At 46.5% G+C, this 25,688-nt stretch overlaps 1 protein-coding gene across 1 annotated transcript in view; it reads right to left on the bottom strand.

Annotated features, from left to right (window-relative positions):
- Positions 1–25,688, bottom strand: part of LOC106579767 (1-phosphatidylinositol 4,5-bisphosphate phosphodiesterase delta-1) — a 128,602-nt gene that overhangs the window by 18,988 nt on the left and 83,926 nt on the right. Inside the window, exon 8 of the mRNA XM_045702867.1 lies at positions 24,884–25,036. Within this exon, the coding sequence (XP_045558823.1) occupies positions 24,884–25,036 (153 nt within the window). The remainder of the gene's footprint in view (positions 1–24,883; positions 25,037–25,688) is intronic.

Below are 25,688 nucleotides of genomic sequence, written 5' to 3'. Positions count from 1 at the left end.
TCAGAGCCCTAACCTGCAAGGAGATTAATCTAGAGAAGAGTCCTCTCAAAGCCCTAACCTGCAAGGAGATTAATCTAGAGAAGAGTCCCCTCAGAGCCCTAACCTGCAAGGAGATTAATCTAGAGAAGAGTCCCCTCAGAGCCCTAACCTGCAAGGAGATTAATCTAGAGAAGAGTCCCCTCAGAGCCCTAACCTGCAAGGAGATTAATCTAGAGAAGAGTCCCCTCAGAGCCCTAACCTGCAAGGAGATTAATCTAGAGAAGAGTCCCCTCAGAGCCCTAACCTGCAAGGAGATTCATCTAGAGAAGAGTCCCCTCAGAGCCCTAACCTGCAAGGAGATTCATCTAGAGAAGAGTCCCCTCAGAGCCCTAACCTGCAAGGAGATTAATCTAGAGAAGAGTCCTCTCAAAGCCCTAACCTGCAAGGAGATTAATCTAGAGAAGAGTCCCCTCAGAGCCCTAACCTGCAAGGAGATTAATCTAGAGAAGAGTCCCCTCAGAGCCCTAACCTGCAAGGAGATTAATCTAGAGAAGAGTCCCCTCAGAGCCCTAACCTGCAAGGAGATTAATCTAGAGAAGAGTCCCCTCAGAGCCCTAACCTGCAAGGAGATTAATCTAGAGAAGAGTCCCCTCAGAGCCCTAACCTGCAAGGAGATTAATCTAGAGAAGAGTCCCCTCAGAGCCCTAACCTGCAAGGAGATTAATCTAGAGAAGAGTCCCCTCAGCCAGCTGGTCCTGGGGCTCTGTTCACAAACACAAACAGACCCTACAGAGTCCTCACCTACAGAGAGATGAACCTGGAGAAGAGTCCCCTCAGCCAGCTGGTCCTGGGGCTCTGTTCACAAACACACCCCACAGAGCCCCAGGACAGCAACACATTTAGACCCAAACTAATTATAAGAAAACAAAAAGATAATTACTTGACACATTGGAAAGAATTAACAAACAAAAAAAACGAGCAAACTAGAATGCTATTTTGCACTAAACAGAGAGTACACCGTGGCAGAATACCTGACCACTGTGACTGATCCAAAATTAAGGAAAGCTTTGACTATGTACAGACTCAGTGAGGGTAGCCTTGCTATTGAGAGAAGCTGCCGTTGGCAGACCTGGCTCTCAAGAGAAGACAGGCTATGTGCAACACTGCCCACAAAATGAGGTGGAAACTGAGCTGCACTTCCTAACCTCCTGCCAGATGTATGACCATATTAGAGACACATATTTCCCTCAGATTACACAGATACACAAAGAATTAGAAACAAATCCCATTTTGATAAACTCCCATATCTACTGGGTGAAATACCACAGTGTTCCATCACAGCAGCAAGATTTCCTTTTCACTATTTGCACATCGATACAACACTGCATAGCCATAATATTACATTTGTAATGTCAGCCCAGGTCAGCCTACCAGCCTCCCAGTCTTCTCCAGCCCAGGTCAACCTACCAGCCTCCCAGTCTGCTAAATCCCAGGTCAACCTACCAGCCTCCCAGTCTGCTCCAGCCCAGGTCAGCCTACCAGCCTCCCAGTCTGCTCCAGCCCAGGTCAGCCTACCAGCCTCCCAGTCTGCTCCAGGTCAGCCTACCAGCCTCAGTCGCTCCAGTCTGGTCAAGCTACCAGCCTCCCAGTAGCCCAGGTCAACGCCCAGGTCACCTACAGCCTCGCGCGGCCAACCAGCCTCCCAGTCTGCTCCAGCCCAGGTCAGCCTACCAGCCTCCCAGTCTGCTCAGCCCAGGTCAGCCTACCAGCCTCCCAGTCTGCTCCAACACAGCTCTACTAGACCCCATCACAACACAACACTACTAGACCCCATCACAACACAGTTCTACTAGAATCCATCACAACACATCTCTACTAGACCCCATCACAACACAGCTCTACTAGACCCCATCACAACACAGCTCTACTAGACCACCATCACAACACAGCTCTACTAGACCCCATCACAACACAGCTCTACTAGACCCCATCACAACACAGCTCTACTAGACCCCATCACAACACAGCTCTACTAGACCACATCACAACACAGCTCTACTAGACCACATCACAACACAGCTCTACTAGACCACATCACAACACAGCTCTACTAGACCCCATCACAACACAGCTCTACTAGACCCCATCACAACACAGCTCTACTAGACCCCATCACAACACAGCTCTACTAGACCCGGTCCATCTCAACTCAGCTCTACTAGACCCCATCACAACACAGCTCTACTAGACCCGGTCCATCTCAACTCAGCTCTACTAGACCCCATCACAACACAGCTCTACTAGACCCGGTCCATCTCAACTCAGCTCTACTAGACCCCATCACAACACAGCTCTACTAGACCCCATCACAGCTCTACTAGACCCATCACAGCACACCTCTACTAGACCCCATCACAACACAGCTCTACTAGACCCCATTACAACACAGCTCTACTAGACCCCATCACAGCTCTACTAGACCCATCACAGCACACCTCTACTAGACCCCATCACAACACAGCTCTACTAGACCCCATTACAACACAGCTCTACTAGACCCGGTCCATCACAGCACAGCTCCACTAGACCCGGTCCATCTCAACTTAGCCCAGTACTAGACAGCACCGATCACTACACTGGGCTCTAGCTAGACGCAGTCACAACACAGAAGTGGACCCCATCATGCAGTCCACACCATGACCCCATTCACATCGTCAGCCTACTAGGAGGAACCTCATGCAAAATACACTCTACTAGAACTATCACAACACAGCTCTACTAGACCCATCACAACACAGCACTACTAGACCCCCGCAACACAGCTCTACTAGACCCCATCACAACACACTCTACTAGACACACACACACACAGCACTACTAGACCCACACACACACACAGCACACAGACACCCACACACACACCAGACACACACACACACACAGCACACACACACACACACACACACACACACAGACACACACACACACACACAGCACACAGACACACACACACACACACACACACACACACACACACACACACACAGCTCTACAGACCGGTCACACACACACGCAGCACACACGCAGACCCCACACACACACAGCACACGCAGACACACACACACAACGCAGCACACTACACACCCACACAGCACACACACACAGACCCGGCCACACACACAGCCCAGTTCTAGACAGCACGATCACTACGCGAGACACACACACACGCGCCTTCAGACAAGTGGACACACATGACGCAGTCCACACCACACACAGCGCACACACGCAGACACAGGCACACACTGACACAAACACACAGCACACACAGAAGTCACACACACACACACACACACACACTGGGCACACACAGACACACACACACACACACACACACACACACACACACACACACACACACACACACACACACACACACACACACACACACACACACACACACACACACACACACACACACACACACACACACACACACACACACACACACACACACACACACACACACACACACACACACACACACACACACACACACACACACACACACACACACACACACACACACACACACACACACACACACACACACACACACACACACACACACTACAAGGGGTTGCAGATTGCATTGCATTCCATTGTACTTATTTTTAGTGCAATCTTATTCCATTCTTATTGATTTGTTTACAACTATTCTTTATTTTATTGGCACTGGTATTATAATAATAAGCATATATATGATAATATTAATAATAATATCTATCTATATATATATACAGTACCAGTCAAAAGTTTGCACACACCTACTCATTCAAGGTTTTTTATTTATTTTGACTATTTTCTACATTGTAAATATGGAATCATGCAATAACCAAAAAAGTGTTAAACAAATCTAAATATATTTTATATTTGAGATTCTTCAAAGTAGCCACCCTTTGCCTTGATGACAGCTTTATACACTCTTGGCATTCTCTCAACCAGCTTCATGAGGAATGATTTTCCAACAGTGTTGAAGGAGTTCCCACATATGCTGAGCACTTGTTGGCTGCTTTTCCTTCACTCTGCAGTCCAACTCATCCCAAACCATCTCAATTGGGTTGAGGTCGGGTGATTGTGGAGGCCAGGTCATCTGATGCAGCACCATCACAGTGGGGCTCCTGAGTGGCGCAGCGGTCTAAGGCACTGTATCTCAGTGCTAGAGGCGTCACTACAGACATCCTGGTTTGACTCCAGGCTGTATCACAACCGCCTGTGAATGGGAGTCCCATTGGGCGGCGCACAATTGGCCCAGTGTTGCCCAGGTTTGGTAGGTATAGGCCATCCTTGTAAATAAGAATTTGTTCTGAACTGACTTGCCTAGTTAAATAAAGGTTAAATATATTTTTAATTTTTTTAATCACTCTCCTTCTTGGCCAAATAGCCCTTACACAGCCTGGAGGTGTGTTTTGGGTCATTGTCCTGATAAAAACAAATGATAGTCCCACTTAGCGCAAACCAGATGGGATGGCGTATCGCTGCAGAATGCTGTGGTAGCCATGCTGGTTAAGTGTGCCTTGAATTCTAAATAAATCACAGACAGTGTCACCAGCAAATCACCCCACACCATCACACCTCCACACATGCAGAGATCATCTGTTCATTTACTCTGCATCTCACAAAGACACAGCGGCTAGAAACAAATATCTCAAATTTGGACTCATCAGACCAAAGGACAGATTTCCACCAGTCTAATGTCCATTGCTCATGTTTCTTGGCCCAAGCAAGTCTCTTCTTATTATTGGTGTCCTTTAGTAGTGGTTTCTTTGCAGCAATTTGACCATGAAGGCCTGATTCACAGTCTCCTCTGAACAGTTGATGTTGAGATGTGTCTGTTACTTGAACTCTGTGAAGCATTTATTTGGGCTGCAATTTCTGAGGCTGTTAACTCTAATGGGAAAGGGGGATACCTAGTCATCCTAGTAACTTTGGGTCTTTCTTTCCTGTGGCGGTTCTCATGAGAGCCAGTTTCATCATAGCGCTTGGTGGTTTTTGCGACTGCACTTGAAGAAACGTTCAAAGTTCTTGACATTTTCCGGATTGGCTGACCTTCATGTCTTAAAGTAATGATGGACTGTCATTTCTCTTTGCTTATTTGAGCTGTTCTTGCCATAATGTGGACTTGATCTTTTAACAAATAGGGCTGTCTTCTGTATACCACCCCTACCAGTCACAACACAACTGATTGGCTCAAATGGATTAAGAAGGAAAAGAAATTCCACAAATTAGCTTTTAGCAAGGCACACCTGTTAATTGAAATGTATTCCAGGTGACTACCTCATGAAGCTGGTTGAGAGAATGCAAAGAGTGTACAAAGCTGTCATCAAGCCAAAGGATGTCTACTTTGAAGAATCTAAAATATAAAATATATTTTGATTTGTTGAACACTTTTTTGGTTACTACATGATTCCATGTGTGTTATTTCATAGATTTGATGTCTTCACTATTATTCTACAATGTAAAGAATAGTACAAATTAAGACAAACCCTTGAATGAGAAGGTGTGTCCAAACTTTTGACTGATACTGTATACACATATATCTTAAATTGTTTCCATGTTGGAGAGAGAGAGAGAAAGGTTAATTTAGTTTATCTCCAGCAAAATTCTTTGTGTTGGCTGTATGAAGACAAATTAAATCAGATTCACTGTTAATATATTAAATCAGGAACAGCTGTAGCATTCCTGCTGAGCCTCATAGACAGACAGGCTCTAACAACCAGATACTGTTAGCCCTATAGACAGACAGGCTCTAACAACCAGATACTGTTAGCCCTATAGACAGACAGGCTCTAACAACCAGATGCTGTTAGCCCTATAGACAGACAGGCTCTAACAACCAGATACTGTTAGCCCTATAGACAGACAGGCTCTAACAACCAGATACTGTTAGCCCTATAGACAGACAGGCTCTAACAACCAGATGCTGTTAGCCCTATAGACAGGCTCTAACAACCAGATACTGTTAGCCCTATAGACAGACAGGCTCTAACAACCAGATACTGTTAGCCCTATACAGACAGGCTCTAACAACCAGATACTGTTAGCCCTATAGACAGACAGGCTCTAACAACCAGATACTGTTAGCCCTATAGACAGACAGGCTCTAACAACCAGATACTGTTAGCCCTATAGACAGACAGGCTCTAACAACCAGATACTGTTAGCCCTATAGACAGACAGGCTCTAACAACCAGATACTGTTAGCCCTATAGACAGACAGGCTCTAACAACCAGATACTGTTAGCCCTATAGACAGGCTCTAACAACCAGATACTGTTAGCCCTATAGACAGGCTCTAACAACCAGATACTGTTAGCCCTATAGACAGACAGGCTCTAACAACCAGATACTGTTAGCCCTATAGACAGGCTCTAACAACCAGATACTGTTAGCCCTATAGACAGACAGGCTCTAACAACCAGATACTGTTAGCCCTATAGACAGACAGGCTCTAACAACCAGATACTGTTAGCCCTATAGACAGACAGGCTCTAACAACCAGATACTGTTAGCCCTATAGACAGACAGGCTCTAACAACCAGATACTGTTAGCCCTATAGACAGGCTCTAACAACCAGATACTGTTAGCCCTATAGACAGGCTCTAACAACCAGATACTGTTAGCCCTATAGACAGACAGGCTCTAACAACCAGATACTGTTAGCCCTATAGACAGGCTCTAACAACCAGATACTGTTAGCCCTATAGACAGACAGGCTCTAACAACCAGATACTGTTAGCCCTATAGACAGACAGGCTCTAACAACCAGATACTGTTAGCCCTATAGACAGACAGGCTCTAACAACCAGATACTGTTAGCCCTATAGACAGACAGGCTCTAACAACCAGATACTGTTAGCCCTATAGACAGACAGGCTCTAACAACCAGATACTGTTAGCCCTATAGACAGACAGGCTCTAACAACCAGATACTGTTAGCCCTATAGACAGACAGGCTCTAACAACCAGATACTGTTAGCCCTATAGACAGACAGGCTCTAACAACCAGATACTGTTAGCCCTATGAGACAGGCTCTAACAACCAGATACTGTTAGCCCTATAGACAGACAGGCTCTAACAACCAGATACTGTTAGCCCTATAGACAGACAGGCTCTAACAACCAGATACTGTTAGCCCTATAGACAGACAGGCTCTAACAACCAGATACTGTTAGCCCTATAGACAGACAGGCTCTAACAACCAGATACTGTTAGCCCTATAGACAGACAGGCTCTAACAACCAGATACTGTTAGCCCTATAGACAGACAGGCTCTAACAACCAGATACTGTTAGCCCTATAGACAGACAGGCTCTAACAACCAGATACTGTTAGCCCTATAGACAGACAGGCTCTAACAACCAGATACTGTTAGCCCTATAGCAGACAGGCTCTAACAACCAGATACTGTTAGCCCTATAGACAGACAGGCTCTAACAACCAGATACTGTTAGCCCTATAGACAGACAGGCTCTAACAACCAGATACTGTTAGCCCTATAGACAGACAGGCTCTAACAACCAGATACTGTTAGCCCTATAGACAGACAGGCTCTAACAACCAGATACTGTTAGCCCTATAGACAGACAGGCTCTAACAACCAGATACTGTTAGCCCTATAGACAGACAGGCTCTAACAACCAGATACTGTTAGCCCTATAGACAGACAGGCTCTAACAACCAGATACTGTTAGCCCTATAGACAGACAGGCTCTAACAACCAGATACTGTTAGCCCTATAGACAGACAGGCTCTAACAACCAGATACTGTTAGCCCTATAGACAGACAGGCTCTAACAACCAGATACTGTTAGCCCTATAGACAGACAGGCTCTAACAACCAGATACTGTTAGCCCTATAGACAGACAGGCTCTAACAACCAGATACTGTTAGCCCTATAGACAGACAGGCTCTAACAACCAGATACTGTTAGCCCTATAGACAGACAGGCTCTAACAACCAGATACTGTTAGCCCTATAGACAGACAGGCTCTAACAACCAGATACTGTTAGCCCTATAGACAGACAGGCTCTAACAACCAGATACTGTTAGCCCTATAGACAGACAGGCTCTAACAACCAGATACTGTTAGCCCTATAGACAGACAGGCTCTAACAACCAGATACTGTTAGCCCTATAGACAGACAGGCTCTAACAACCAGATACTGTTAGCCCTATAGACAGACAGGCTCTAACAACCAGATACTGTTAGCCCTATAGACAGACAGGCTCTAACAACCAGATACTGTTAGCCCTATAGACAGACAGGCTCTAACAACCAGATACTGTTAGCCCTATAGACAGACAGGCTCTAACAACCAGATACTGTTAGCCCTATAGACAGACAGGCTCTAACAACCAGATACTGTTAGCCCTATAGACAGACAGGCTCTAACAACCAGATACTGTTAGCCCTATAGACAGACAGGCTCTAACAACCAGATACTGTTAGCCCTATAGACAGACAGGCTCTAACAACCAGATACTGTTAGCCCTATAGACAGACAGGCTCTAACAACCAGATACTGTTAGCCCTATAGACAGACAGGCTCTAACAACCAGATACTGTTAGCCCTATAGACAGACAGGCTCTAACAACCAGATACTGTTAGCCCTATAGACAGACAGGCTCTAACAACCAGATACTGTTAGCCCTATAGACAGACAGGCTCTAACAACCAGATACTGTTAGCCCTATAGACAGACAGGCTCTAACAACCAGATACTGTTAGCCCTATAGACAGACAGGCTCTAACAACCAGATACTGTTAGCCCTATAGACAGACAGGCTCTAACAACCAGATACTGTTAGCCCTATAGACAGACAGGCTCTAACAACCAGATACTGTTAGCCCTATAGACAGACAGGCTCTAACAACCAGATACTGTTAGCCCTATAGACAGACAGGCTCTAACAACCAGATACTGTTAGCCCTATAGACAGACAGGCTCTAACAACCAGATACTGTTAGCCCTATAGACAGACAGGCTCTAACAACCAGATACTGTTAGCCCTATAGCAGACAGGCTCTAACAACCAGATACTGTTAGCCCTATAGACAGACAGGCTCTAACAACCAGATACTGTTAGCCCTATAGACAGACAGGCTCTAACAACCAGATACTGTTAGCCCTATAGACAGACAGGCTCTAACAACCAGATACTGTTAGCCCTATAGACAGACAGGCTCTAACAACCAGATACTGTTAGCCCTATAGACAGACAGGCTCTAACAACCAGATACTGTTAGCCCTATAGACAGACAGGCTCTAACAACCAGATACTGTTAGCCCTATAGACAGACAGGCTCTAACAACCAGATACTGTTAGCCCTATAGACAGACAGGCTCTAACAACCAGATACTGTTAGCCCTATAGACAGACAGGCTCTAACAACCAGATACTGTTAGCCCTATAGACAGACAGGCTCTAACAACCAGATACTGTTAGCCCTATAGACAGACAGGCTCTAACAACCAGATACTGTTAGCCCTATAGACAGACAGGCTCTAACAACCAGATACTGTTAGCCCTATAGACAGACAGGCTCTAACAACCAGATACTGTTAGCCCTATAGACAGACAGGCTCTAACAACCAGATACTGTTAGCCCTATAGACAGACAGGCTCTAACAACCAGATACTGTTAGCCCTATAGACAGACAGGCTCTAACAACCAGATACTGTTAGCCCTATAGACAGACAGGCTCTAACAACCAGATACTGTTAGCCCTATAGACAGACAGGCTCTAACAACCAGATACTGTTAGCCCTATAGACAGACAGGCTCTAACAACCAGATACTGTTAGCCCTATAGACAGACAGGCTCTAACAACCAGATACTGTTAGCCCTATAGACAGACAGGCTCTAACAACCAGATACTGTTAGCCCTATAGACAGACAGGCTCTAACAACCAGATACTGTTAGCCCTATAGACAGACAGGCTCTAACAACCAGATACTGTTAGCCCTATAGACAGACAGGCTCTAACAACCAGATACTGTTAGCCCTATAGACAGACAGGCTCTAACAACCAGATACTGTTAGCCCTATAGACAGACAGGCTCTAACAACCAGATACTGTTAGCCCTATAGACAGACAGGCTCTAACAACCAGATACTGTTAGCCCTATAGACAGACAGGCTCTAACAACCAGATACTGTTAGCCCTATAGACAGACAGGCTCTAACAACCAGATACTGTTAGCCCTATAGACAGACAGGCTCTAACAACCAGATACTGTTAGCCCTATAGACAGACAGGCTCTAACAACCAGATACTGTTAGCCCTATAGACAGACAGGCTCTAACAACCAGATACTGTTAGCCCTATAGACAGACAGGCTCTAACAACCAGATACTGTTAGCCCTATAGACAGACAGGCTCTAACAACCAGATACTGTTAGCCCTATAGACAGACAGGCTCTAACAACCAGATACTGTTAGCCCTATAGACAGACAGGCTCTAACAACCAGATACTGTTAGCCCTATAGACAGACAGGCTCTAACAACCAGATACTGTTAGCCCTATAGACAGACAGGCTCTAACAACCAGATACTGTTAGCCCTATAGACAGACAGGCTCTAACAACCAGATACTGTTAGCCCTATAGACAGACAGGCTCTAACAACCAGATACTGTTAGCCCTATAGACAGACAGGCTCTAACAACCAGATACTGTTAGCCCTATAGACAGACAGGCTCTAACAACCAGATACTGTTAGCCCTATAGACAGACAGGCTCTAACAACCAGATACTGTTAGCCCTATAGACAGACAGGCTCTAACAACCAGATACTGTTAGCCCTATAGACAGACAGGCTCTAACAACCAGATACTGTTAGCCCTATAGACAGACAGGCTCTAACAACCAGATACTGTTAGCCCTATAGACAGACAGGCTCTAACAACCAGATACTGTTAGCCCTATAGACAGACAGGCTCTAACAACCAGATACTGTTAGCCCTATAGACAGACAGGCTCTAACAACCAGATACTGTTAGCCCTATAGACAGACAGGCTCTAACAACCAGATACTGTTAGCCCTATAGACAGACAGGCTCTAACAACCAGATACTGTTAGCCCTATAGACAGACAGGCTCTAACAACCAGATACTGTTAGCCCTATAGACAGACAGGCTCTAACAACCAGATACTGTTAGCCCTATAGACAGACAGGCTCTAACAACCAGATACTGTTAGCCCTATAGACAGACAGGCTCTAACAACCAGATACTGTTAGCCCTATAGACAGACAGGCTCTAACAACCAGATACTGTTAGCCCTATAGACAGACAGGCTCTAACAACCAGATACTGTTAGCCCTATAGACAGACAGGCTCTAACAACCAGATACTGTTAGCCCTATAGACAGACAGGCTCTAACAACCAGATACTGTTAGCCCTATAGACAGACAGGCTCTAACAACCAGATACTGTTAGCCCTATAGACAGACAGGCTCTAACAACCAGATACTGTTAGCCCTATAGACAGACAGGCTCTAACAACCAGATACTGTTAGCCCTATAGACAGACAGGCTCTAACAACCAGATACTGTTAGCCCTATAGACAGACAGGCTCTAACAACCAGATACTGTTAGCCCTATAGACAGACAGGCTCTAACAACCAGATACTGTTAGCCCTATAGACAGACAGGCTCTAACAACCAGATACTGTTAGCCCTATAGACAGACAGGCTCTAACAACCAGATACTGTTAGCCCTATAGACAGACAGGCTCTAACAACCAGATACTGTTAGCCCTATAGACAGACAGGCTCTAACAACCAGATACTGTTAGCCCTATAGACAGACAGGCTCTAACAACCAGATACTGTTAGCCCTATAGACAGACAGGCTCTAACAACCAGATACTGTTAGCCCTATAGACAGACAGGCTCTAACAACCAGATACTGTTAGCCCTATAGACAGACAGGCTCTAACAACCAGATACTGTTAGCCCTATAGACAGACAGGCTCTAACAACCAGATACTGTTAGCCCTATAGACAGACAGGCTCTAACAACCAGATACTGTTAGCCCTATAGACAGACAGGCTCTAACAACCAGATACTGTTAGCCCTATAGACAGACAGGCTCTAACAACCAGATACTGTTAGCCCTATAGACAGACAGGCTCTAACAACCAGATACTGTTAGCCCTATAGACAGACAGGCTCTAACAACCAGATACTGTTAGCCCTATAGACAGACAGGCTCTAACAACCAGATACTGTTAGCCCTATAGACAGACAGGCTCTAACAACCAGATACTGTTAGCCCTATAGACAGACAGGCTCTAACAACCAGATACTGTTAGCCCTATAGACAGACAGGCTCTAACAACCAGATACTGTTAGCCCTATAGACAGACAGGCTCTAACAACCAGATACTGTTAGCCCTATAGACAGACAGGCTCTAACAACCAGATACTGTTAGCCCTATAGACAGACAGGCTCTAACAACCAGATACTGTTAGCCCTATAGACAGACAGGCTCTAACAACCAGATACTGTTAGCCCTATAGACAGACAGGCTCTAACAACCAGATACTGTTAGCCCTATAGACAGACAGGCTCTAACAACCAGATACTGTTAGCCCTATAGACAGACAGGCTCTAACAACCAGATACTGTTAGCCCTATAGACAGACAGGCTCTAACAACCAGATACTGTTAGCCCTATGCAGACAGGCTCTAACAACCAGATACTGTTAGCCCTATAGACAGACAGGCTCTAACAACCAGATACTGTTAGCCCTATAGACAGACAGGCTCTAACAACCAGATACTGTTAGCCCTATAGACAGACAGGCTCTAACAACCAGATACTGTTAGCCCTATAGACAGACAGGCTCTAACAACCAGATACTGTTAGCCCTATAGACAGACAGGCTCTAACAACCAGATACTGTTAGCCCTATAGACAGACAGGCTCTAACAACCAGATACTGTTAGCCCTATAGACAGACAGGCTCTAACAACCAGATACTGTTAGCCCTATAGACAGACAGGCTCTAACAACCAGATACTGTTAGCCCTATAGACAGACAGGCTCTAACAACCAGATACTGTTAGCCCTATAGACAGACAGGCTCTAACAACCAGATACTGTTAGCCCTATAGACAGACAGGCTCTAACAACCAGATACTGTTAGCCCTATAGACAGACAGGCTCTAACAACCAGATACTGTTAGCCCTATAGACAGACAGGCTCTAACAACCAGATACTGTTAGCCCTATAGACAGACAGGCTCTAACAACCAGATACTGTTAGCCCTATAGACAGACAGGCTCTAACAACCAGATACTGTTAGCCCTATAGACAGACAGGCTCTAACAACCAGATACTGTTAGCCCTATAGACAGACAGGCTCTAACAACCAGATACTGTTAGCCCTATAGACAGACAGGCTCTAACAACCAGATACTGTTAGCCCTATAGACAGACAGGCTCTAACAACCAGATACTGTTAGCCCTATAGACAGACAGGCTCTAACAACCAGATACTGTTAGCCCTATAGACAGACAGGCTCTAACAACCAGATACTGTTAGCCCTATAGACAGACAGGCTCTAACAACCAGATACTGTTAGCCCTATAGACAGACAGGCTCTAACAACCAGATACTGTTAGCCCTATAGACAGACAGGCTCTAACAACCAGATACTGTTAGCCCTATAGACAGACAGGCTCTAACAACCAGATACTGTTAGCCCTATAGACAGACAGGCTCTAACAACCAGATACTGTTAGCCCTATAGACAGACAGGCTCTAACAACCAGATACTGTTAGCCCTATAGACAGACAGGCTCTAACAACCAGATACTGTTAGCCCTATAGACAGACAGGCTCTAACAACCAGATACTGTTAGCCCTATAGACAGACAGGCTCTAACAACCAGATACTGTTAGCCCTATAGACAGACAGGCTCTAACAACCAGATACTGTTAGCCCTATAGACAGACAGGCTCTAACAACCAGATACTGTTAGCCCTATAGACAGACAGGCTCTAACAACCAGATACTGTTAGCCCTATAGACAGACAGGCTCTAACAACCAGATACTGTTAGCCCTATAGACAGACAGGCTCTAACAACCAGATACTGTTAGCCCTATAGACAGACAGGCTCTAACAACCAGATACTGTTAGCCCTATAGACAGACAGGCTCTAACAACCAGATACTGTTAGCCCTATAGACAGACAGGCTCTAACAACCAGATACTGTTAGCCCTATAGACAGACAGGCTCTAACAACCAGATACTGTTAGCCCTATAGACAGACAGGCTCTAACAACCAGATACTGTTAGCCCTATAGACAGACAGGCTCTAACAACCAGATACTGTTAGCCCTATAGACAGACAGGCTCTAACAACCAGATACTGTTAGCCCTATAGACAGACAGGCTCTAACAACCAGATACTGTTAGCCCTATAGACAGACAGGCTCTAACAACCAGATACTGTTAGCCCTATAGACAGACAGGCTCTAACAACCAGATACTGTTAGCCCTATAGACAGACAGGCTCTAACAACCAGATACTGTTAGCCCTATAGACAGACAGGCTCTAACAACCAGATACTGTTAGCCCTATAGACAGACAGGCTCTAACAACCAGATACTGTTAGCCCTATAGACAGACAGGCTCTAACAACCAGATACTGTTAGCCCTATAGACAGACAGGCTCTAACAACCAGATACTGTTAGCCCTATAGACAGACAGGCTCTAACAACCAGATACTGTTAGCCCTATAGACAGACAGGCTCTAACAACCAGATACTGTTAGCCCTATAGACAGACAGGCTCTAACAACCAGATACTGTTAGCCCTATAGACAGACAGGCTCTAACAACCAGATACTGTTAGCCCTATAGACAGACAGGCTCTAACAACCAGATACTGTTAGCCCTATAGACAGACAGGCTCTAACAACCAGATACTGTTAGCCCTATAGACAGACAGGCTCTAACAACCAGATACTGTTAGCCCTATAGACAGACAGGCTCTAACAACCAGATACTGTTAGCCCTATAGACAGACAGGCTCTAACAACCAGATACTGTTAGCCCTATAGACAGACAGGCTCTAACAACCAGATACTGTTAGCCCTATAGACAGACAGGCTCTAACAACCAGATACTGTTAGCCCTATAGACAGACAGGCTCTAACAACCAGATACTGTTAGCCCTATAGACAGACAGGCTCTAACAACCAGATACTGTTAGCCCTATAGACAGACAGGCTCTAACAACCAGATACTGTTAGCCCTATAGACAGACAGGCTCTAACAACCAGATACTGTTAGCCCTATAGACAGACAGGCTCTAACAACCAGATACTGTTAGCCCTATAGACAGACAGGCTCTAACAACCAGATACTGTTAGCCCTATAGACAGACAGGCTCTAACAACCAGATACTGTTAGCCCTATAGACAGACAGGCTCTAACAACCAGATACTGTTAGCCCTATAGACAGACAGGCTCTAACAACCAGATACTGTTAGCCCTATAGACAGACAGGCTCTAACAACCAGATACTGTTAGCCCTATAGACAGACAGGCTCTAACAACCAGATACTGTTAGCCCTATAGACAGACAGGCTCTAACAACCAGATACTGTTAGCCCTATAGACAGACAGGCTCTAACAACCAGATACTGTTAGCCCTATAGACAGACAGGCTCTAACAACCAGATACTGTTAGCCCTATAGACAGACAGGCTCTAACAACCAGATACTGTTAGCCCTATAGACAGACAGGCTCTAACAACCAGATACTGTTAGCCCTATAGACAGACAGGCTCTAACAACCAGATACTGTTAGCCCTATAGACAGACAGGCTCTAACAACCAGATACTGTTAGCCCTATAGACAGACAGGCTCTAACAACCAGATACTGTTAGCCCTATAGACAGACAGGCTCTAACAACCAGATACTGTTAGCCCTATAGACAGACAGGCTCTAACAACCAGATACTGTTAGCCCTATAGACAGACAGGCTCTAACAACCAGATACTGTTAGCCCTATAGACAGACAGGCTCTAACAACCAGATACTGTTAGCCCTATAGACAGACAGGCTCTAACAACCAGATACTGTTAGCCCTATAGACAGACAGGCTCTAACAACCAGATACTGTTAGCCCTATAGACAGACAGGCTCTAACAACCAGATACTGTTAGCCCTATAGACAGACAGGCTCTAACAACCAGATACTGTTAGCCCTATAGACAGACAGGCTCTAACAACCAGATACTGTTAGCCCTATAGACAGACAGGCTCTAACAACCAGATACTGTTAGCCCTATAGACAGACAGGCTCTAACAACCAGATACTGTTAGCCCTATAGACAGACAGGCTCTAACAACCAGATACTGTTAGCCCTATAGACAGACAGGCTCTAACAACCAGATACTGTTAGCCCTATAGACAGACAGGCTCTAACAACCAGATACTGTTAGCCCTATAGACAGACAGGCTCTAACAACCAGATACTGTTAGCCCTATAGACAGACAGGCTCTAACAACCAGATACTGTTAGCCCTATAGACAGACAGGCTCTAACAACCAGATACTGTTAGCCCTATAGACAGACAGGCTCTAACAACCAGATACTGTTAGCCCTATAGACAGACAGGCTCTAACAACCAGATACTGTTAGCCCTATAGACAGACAGGCTCTAACAACCAGATACTGTTAGCCCTATAGACAGACAGGCTCTAACAACCAGATACTGTTAGCCCTATAGACAGACAGGCTCTAACAACCAGATACTGTTAGCCCTATAGACAGACAGGCTCTAACAACCAGATACTGTTAGCCCTATAGACAGACAGGCTCTAACAACCAGATACTGTTAGCCCTATAGACAGACAGGCTCTAACAACCAGATACTGTTAGCCCTATAGACAGACAGGCTCTAACAACCAGATACTGTTAGCCCTATAGACAGACAGGCTCTAACAACCAGATACTGTTAGCCCTATAGACAGACAGGCTCTAACAACCAGATACTGTTAGCCCTATAGACAGACAGGCTCTAACAACCAGATACTGTTAGCCCTATAGACAGACAGGCTCTAACAACCAGATACTGTTAGCCCTATAGACAGACAGGCTCTAACAACCAGATACTGTTAGCCCTATAGACAGACAGGCTCTAACAACCAGATACTGTTAGCCCTATAGACAGACAGGCTCTAACAACCAGATACTGTTAGCCCTATAGACAGACAGGCTCTAACAACCAGATACTGTTAGCCCTATAGACAGACAGGCTCTAACAACCAGATACTGTTAGCCCTATAGACAGACAGGCTCTAACAACCAGATACTGTTAGCCCTATAGACAGACAGGCTCTAACAACCAGATACTGTTAGCCCTATAGACAGACAGGCTCTAACAACCAGATACTGTTAGCCCTATAGACAGACAGGCTCTAACAACCAGATACTGTTAGCCCTATAGACAGACAGGCTCTAACAACCAGATACTGTTAGCCCTATAGACAGACAGGCTCTAACAACCAGATACTGTTAGCCCTATAGACAGACAGGCTCTAACAACCAGATACTGTTAGCCCTATAGACAGACAGGCTCTAACAACCAGATACTGTTAGCCCTATAGACAGACAGGCTCTAACAACCAGATACTGTTAGCCCTATAGACAGACAGGCTCTAACAACCAGATACTGTTAGCCCTATAGACAGACAGGCTCTAACAACCAGATACTGTTAGCCCTATAGACAGACAGGCTCTAACAACCAGATACTGTTAGCCCTATAGACAGACAGGCTCTAACAACCAGATACTGTTAGCCCTATGCAGACAGGCTCTAACAACCAGATACTGTTAGCCCTATAGACAGACAGGCTCTAACAACCAGATACTGTTAGCCCTATAGACAGACAGGCTCTAACAACCAGATACTGTTAGCCCTATAGACAGACAGGCTCTAACAACCAGATACTGTTAGCCCTATAGACAGACAGGCTCTAACAACCAGATACTGTTAGCCCTATAGACAGACAGGCTCTAACAACCAGATACTGTTAGCCCTATAGACAGACAGGCTCTAACAACCAGATACTGTTAGCCCTATAGACAGACAGGCTCTAACAACCAGATACTGTTAGCCCTATAGACAGACAGGCTCTAACAACCAGATACTGTTAGCCCTATAGACAGACAGGCTCTAACAACCAGATACTGTTAGCCCTATAGACAGACAGGCTCTAACAACCAGATACTGTTAGCCCTATAGACAGACAGGCTCTAACAACCAGATACTGTTAGCCCTATAGACAGACAGGCTCTAACAACCAGATACTGTTAGCCCTATAGACAGACAGGCTCTAACAACCAGATACTGTTAGCCCTATAGACAGACAGGCTCTAACAACCAGATACTGTTAGCCCTATAGACAGACAGGCTCTAACAACCAGATACTGTTAGCCCTATAGACAGACAGGCTCTAACAACCAGATACTGTTAGCCCTATAGACAGACAGGCTCTAACAACCAGATACTGTTAGCCCTATAGACAGACAGGCTCTAACAACCAGATACTGTTAGCCCTATAGACAGACAGGCTCTAACAACCAGATACTGTTAGCCCTATAGACAGACAGGCTCTAACAACCAGATACTGTTAGCCCTATAGACAGACAGGCTCTAACAACCAGATACTGTTAGCCCTATAGACAGACAGGCTCTAACAACCAGATACTGTTAGCCCTATAGACAGACAGGCTCTAACAACCAGATACTGTTAGCCCTATAGACAGACAGGCTCTAACAACCAGATACTGTTAGCCCTATAGACAGACAGGCTCTAACAACCAGATACTGTTAGCCCTATAGACAGACAGGCTCTAACAACCAGATACTGTTAGCCCTATAGACAGACAGGCTCTAACAACCAGATACTGTTAGCCCTATAGACAGACAGGCTCTAACAACCAGATACTGTTAGCCCTATAGACAGACAGGCTCTAACAACCAGATACTGTTAGCCCTATAGACAGACAGGCTCTAACAACCAGATACTGTTAGCCCTATAGACAGACAGGCTCTAACAACCAGATACTGTTAGCCCTATAGACAGACAGGCTCTAACAACCAGATACTGTTAGCCCTATAGACAGACAGGCTCTAACAACCAGATACTGTTAGCCCTATAGACAGACAGGCTCTAACAACCAGATACTGTTAGCCCTATAGACAGACAGGCTCTAACAACCAGATACTGTTAGCCCTATAGACAGACAGGCTCTAACAACCAGATACTGTTAGCCCTACAGACAGGCTCTAACAACCAGATACTGTTAGCCCTATAGACAGACAGGCTCTAACAACCAGATACTGTTAGCCCTATAGACAGACAGGCTCTAACAACCAGATACTGTTAGCCCTATAGACAGACAGGCTCTAACAACCAGATACTGTTAGCCCTATAGACAGACAGGCTCTAACAACCAGATACTGTTAGCCCTATAGACAGACAGGCTCTAACAACCAGATACTGTTAGCCCTATAGACAGACAGGCTCTAACAACCAGATACTGTTAGCCCTATAGACAGACAGGCTCTAACAACCAGATACTGTTAGCCCTATAGACAGACAGGCTCTAACAACCAGATACTGTTAGCCCTATAGACAGACAGGCTCTAACAACCAGATACTGTTAGCCCTATAGACAGACAGGCTCTAACAACCAGATACTGTTAGCCCTATAGACAGACAGGCTCTAACAACCAGATACTGTTAGCCCTATAGACAGACAGGCTCTAACAACCAGATACTGTTAGCCCTATAGACAGACAGGCTCTAACAACCAGATACTGTTAGCCCTATAGACAGACAGGCTCTAACAACCAGATACTGTTAGCCCTATAGACAGACAGGCTCTAACAACCAGATACTGTTAGCCCTATAGACAGACAGGCTCTAACAACCAGATACTGTTAGCCCTATAGACAGACAGGCTCTAACAACCAGATACTGTTAGCCCTATAGACAGACAGGCTCTAACAACCAGATACTGTTAGCCCTATAGACAGACAGGCTCTAACAACCAGATACTGTTAGCCCTATAGACAGACAGGCTCTAACAACCAGATACTGTTAGCCCTATAGACAGACAGGCTCTAACAACCAGATACTGTTAGCCCTATAGACAGACAGGCTCTAACAACCAGATACTGTTAGCCCTATAGACAGACAGGCTCTAACAACCAGATACTGTTAGCCCTATAGACAGACAGGCTCTAACAACCAGATACTGTTAGCCCTATAGACAGACAGGCTCTAACAACCAGATACTGTTAGCCCTATAGACAGACAGGCTCTAACAACCAGATACTGTTAGCCCTATAGACAGACAGGCTCTAACAACCAGATACTGTTAGCCCTATAGACAGACAGGCTCTAACAACCAGATACTGTTAGCCCTATAGACAGACAGGCTCTAACAACCAGATACTGTTAGCCCTATAGACAGACAGGCTCTAACAACCAGATACTGTTAGCCCTATAGACAGACAGGCTCTAACAACCAGATACTGTTAGCCCTATAGACAGACAGGCTCTAACAACCAGATACTGTTAGCCCTATAGACAGACAGGCTCTAACAACCAGATACTGTTAGCCCTATAGACAGACAGGCTCTAACAACCAGATACTGTTAGCCCTATAGACAGACAGGCTCTAACAACCAGATACTGTTAGCCCTATAGACAGACAGGCTCTAACAACCAGATACTGTTAGCCCTATAGACAGACAGGCTCTAACAACCAGATACTGTTAGCCCTATAGACAGACAGGCTCTAACAACCAGATACTGTTAGCCCTATAGACAGACAGGCTCTAACAACCAGATACTGTTAGCCCTATAGACAGACAGGCTCTAACAACCAGATACTGTTAGCCCTATAGACAGACAGGCTCTAACAACCAGATACTGTTAGCCCTATAGACAGACAGGCTCTAACAACCAGATACTGTTAGCCCTATAGACAGACAGGCTCTAACAACCAGATACTGTTAGCCCTATAGACAGACAGGCTCTAACAACCAGATACTGTTAGCCCTATAGACAGACAGGCTCTAACAACCAGATACTGTTAGCCCTATAGACAGACAGGCTCTAACAACCAGATACTGTTAGCCCTATAGACAGACAGGCTCTAACAACCAGATACTGTTAGCCCTATAGACAGACAGGCTCTAACAACCAGATACTGTTAGCCCTATAGACAGACAGGCTCTAACAACCAGATACTGTTAGCCCTATAGACAGACAGGCTCTAACAACCAGATACTGTTAGCCCTATAGACAGACAGGCTCTAACAACCAGATACTGTTAGCCCTATAGACAGACAGGCTCTAACAACCAGATACTGTTAGCCCTATAGACAGACAGGCTCTAACAACCAGATACTGTTAGCCCTATAGACAGACAGGCTCTAACAACCAGATACTGTTAGCCCTATAGACAGACAGGCTCTAACAACCAGATACTGTTAGCCCTATAGACAGACAGGCTCTAACAACCAGATACTGTTAGCCCTATAGACAGACAGGCTCTAACAACCAGATACTGTTAGCCCTATAGACAGACAGGCTCTAACAACCAGATACTGTTAGCCCTATAGACAGACAGGCTCTAACAACCAGATACTGTTAGCCCTATAGACAGACAGGCTCTAACAACCAGATACTGTTAGCCCTATAGACAGACAGGCTCTAACAACCAGATACTGTTAGCCCTATAGACAGACAGGCTCTAACAACCAGATACTGTTAGCCCTATAGACAGACAGGCTCTAACAACCAGATACTGTTAGCCCTATAGACAGACAGGCTCTAACAACCAGATACTGTTAGCCCTATAGACAGACAGGCTCTAACAACCAGATACTGTTAGCCCTATAGACAGACAGGCTCTAACAACCAGATACTGTTAGCCCTATAGACAGACAGGCTCTAACAACCAGATACTGTTAGCCCTATAGACAGACAGGCTCTAACAACCAGATACTGTTAGCCCTATAGACAGACAGGCTCTAACAACCAGATACTGTTAGCCCTATAGACAGACAGGCTCTAACAACCAGATACTGTTAGCCCTATAGACAGACAGGCTCTAACAACCAGATACTGTTAGCCCTATAGACAGACAGGCTCTAACAACCAGATACTGTTAGCCCTATAGACAGACAGGCTCTAACAACCAGATACTGTTAGCCCTATAGACAGACAGGCTCTAACAACCAGATACTGTTAGCCCTATGCAGACAGGCTCTAACAACCAGATACTGTTAGCCCTATAGACAGACAGGCTCTAACAACCAGATACTGTTAGCCCTATAGACAGACAGGCTCTAACAACCAGATACTGTTAGCCCTATAGACAGACAGGCTCTAACAACCAGATACTGTTAGCCCTATAGACAGACAGGCTCTAACAACCAGATACTGTTAGCCCTATAGACAGACAGGCTCTAACAACCAGATACTGTTAGCCCTATAGACAGACAGGCTCTAACAACCAGATACTGTTAGCCCTATAGACAGACAGGCTCTAACAACCAGATGCTGTTAGCCCTATAGACAGACAGGCTCTAACAACCAGATACTGTTAGCCCTATAGACAGACAGGCTCTAACAACCAGATACTGTTAGCCCTATAGACAGACAGGCTCTAACAACCAGATACTGTTAGCCCTATAGACAGGCTCTAACAACCAGATACTGTTAGCCCTATAGACAGACAGGCTCTAACAACCAGATACTGTTAGCCCTATAGACAGACAGGCTCTAACAACCAGATACTGTTAGCCCTATAGACAGACAGGCTCTAACAACCAGATACTGTTAGCCCTATAGACAGACAGGCTCTAACAACCAGATACTGTTAGCCCTATATCCTTTCCCAACCAGTCAAACAAGGTGTTGTTGTTCTTTCTTCACATTCTCAGTACGGACTTAGAGCCTTTCATCTGTCTAACAACTTGTTCAGGCTTGCCTTAGTGCTTTCTGATTGTACGGACTTAGAGCCTTTCATCTGTCTAACATCCACAACTTGTTCAGGCTTGCCTTAGTGCTTTCTGATTTTAAATACTGGGGATGTGGTTACGAAGCTCCAGGCTTTAACCACAGAGGCTTGAAAAACAAATATATGGATGGATGGATGGGTGGGTGGGTGGATGGAGGGATGGGTGGATGGGTGGGTGGGTGGATGGATGGGTGGGTGGAGGGGTAGATGGAGGGGTGGGTAGATGGAGGGATGGATGGGTGGGTGGATGGATGGATGGGATGGGTGGGTGGATGGATGGGTGGGTGGGTGGGTAGATGGAGGGATGGGTGGGTGGGTGGGTAGGTGGATGGATGGGTGGATGGATGGGTGGGTGGATGGGTGGGTGGAGGGATGGGTGGATGGAGGGATGGAGGGATGGGTGGGTGGGTGGGTGGATGGATGGGTGGGTGGATGGGTGGGTGGGTGGGTAGGTGGATGGATGGGTGGATGGATGGATGGGTGGGTGGAGGGATGGGTGGATGGGTGGGTGGATGGGTGGAGGGAGGGATGGGTGGGTGGGTGGGTGGATGGATGGGTGGATGGATGGGTGGGTGGGTGGATGGGTGGGTGGGTAGGTGGATGGATGGGTGGATGGATGGATGGGTGGGTGGAGGGATGGGTGGATGGGTGGGTGGATGGGTGGATGGAGGGATGGAGGGATGGGTGGGTGGGTGGGTGGGTGGATGGATGGGTGGATGGATGGGTGGGTGGAGGGATGGGTGGAGGGGGGATGGATGGATGGATGGATGGATGGATGGATGGATGGATGGATGGATGGATGGGTGGGTGGGTAGGTAGGTGGATGGATGGATGGGTGGATGGATGGGTGGGTGGATGGGTGGGTGGAGGGATGGGTGGATGGATGGGTGGATGGAGGGATGGAGGGATGGGTGGGTGGGTGGATGGATGGATGGGTGGATGGGTGGGTGGGTGGATGGATGGATGGATGGGTGGATGGGTGGGTGGTTTGGGTGGATGGATGGGTGGGTGGAGGGTGGATGGGTGGATGGATGGGTGGGTGGGTGGATGGATGGATGGTTGGGTGGATGGATGGATGGATGGATGGATGGATGGATGGGTGTGTGTGGGTGGATGGATGGGTGGATGGGTGGGTGGGTGGATGGGTGGGTGGGTGGGTGGATGGAGGGATGGGTGGGTGGGTGGGTGGGTGGGTGGGTGGGTGGGTGGATGGGTGGATGGATGGATGGATGTGTGGGTGGGTGGATGGATGGATGATGGATGGGTGGGTGGGTGGGTGGATGGATGGATGGATGGGTGGGTGGATGGATGGGTGGGTGGATGGATGGGTGGATGGATGGAGGGATGGGTGGATGGATGGGTGGATGGATGGAGGGATGGGTGGAGGGATGGATGGGTGGAGGGATGGGTGGGTGGATGGATGGGTGGGTGGAGGGATGGGTGGATGGATGGGTGGGTGGATGGATGGATGGGTGGAGGGATGGGTGGAGGGATGGGTGGATGGATGGATGGGTGGATGGAGGGATGGGTGGATGTGGATGGGTGGATGGGTGGGTGGGTGGGTGGATGGATGGTTGGATGGATGTGTGGGTGGGTGGATGGGTGGGTGGATGGATGGATGGATGGGTGGATGGATGGATGTGTGGGTGGGTGGGTGGATGGATGGATGGATGTGTGGGTGGATGGATGGATGATTGATGGGTGGGTGGGTGGGTGGATGGATGGATGGATTATATGCTAGTCTCTGACCTCGGGTGAGGGGAAGGCAGTGGGCATCTGGTCCTCCAGGGGGGAGGTGAGCAGGGCGCTGCCCAGGATGGAGATCATGTGCTTGGCCATCAGTTTCTGCTGCTCCAGGGTACAGTGGTTCTCCAGGGACAGGATCACTGGGTACTCTGATGTCTGGGGGAAGACAACAACATAACATTAGCAGTCATGTCCATCTCTACTGGTAATCACAGGGCTGGTTTGACTTTATGGTGAAACATCACCTTGAAGGCGTACTCCAGGGGTTAAAGGGATTTTAGCAGAGTCAGATTAACACTCTGTCCAGTAGGAAGGAAGTTATAGCTAGTTTCACGTGTCAATGCTAACTAGAGTTAGCGCAATGACGAAGTCTATGGGTAACTGTTAGCATGCTAGCAGATACCCATAGACTTCAAGTCATTGTACTAACGCTATTTAGCAATTGTGCTAGAGCTAGTTAGCAACTTCCTTCATTCTGGACACAGAGACATCAACATGGTCAAGGTTACACTGACATGAAGGGTCAGGGTCAGGGTCAGGGTTAGGGTTACCTTGAAGGCGTACTCCATGATGGGTTAGGGTCAGGGGTCAGGGTCAGGGTTAGGTGTTAGGGTTACCTTGAAGGCGTACTCCATGATGGGTTAGAGTCAGGGGTCAGGGTTAGGGTTAGGTGTTAGGGTTACCTTGAAGGCGTACTCCATGATGGGTTAGAGTCAGGGTTAGGGTCAGGGTCAGGGGTTAGGGGTCAGGGGTTAGGGTTAGGTGTTATGGTTACCTTGAAGGCGTACTCCTTGATGGGTTAGGGTCA

Source organism: Salmo salar, chromosome ssa19 (assembly GCF_905237065.1).
Source record: "Salmo salar chromosome ssa19, Ssal_v3.1, whole genome shotgun sequence".
NCBI classification, from domain to species: Eukaryota; Metazoa; Chordata; class Actinopteri; order Salmoniformes; family Salmonidae; genus Salmo; species Salmo salar.
This window is presented reverse-complemented; position numbering and strand designations above follow the sequence as displayed.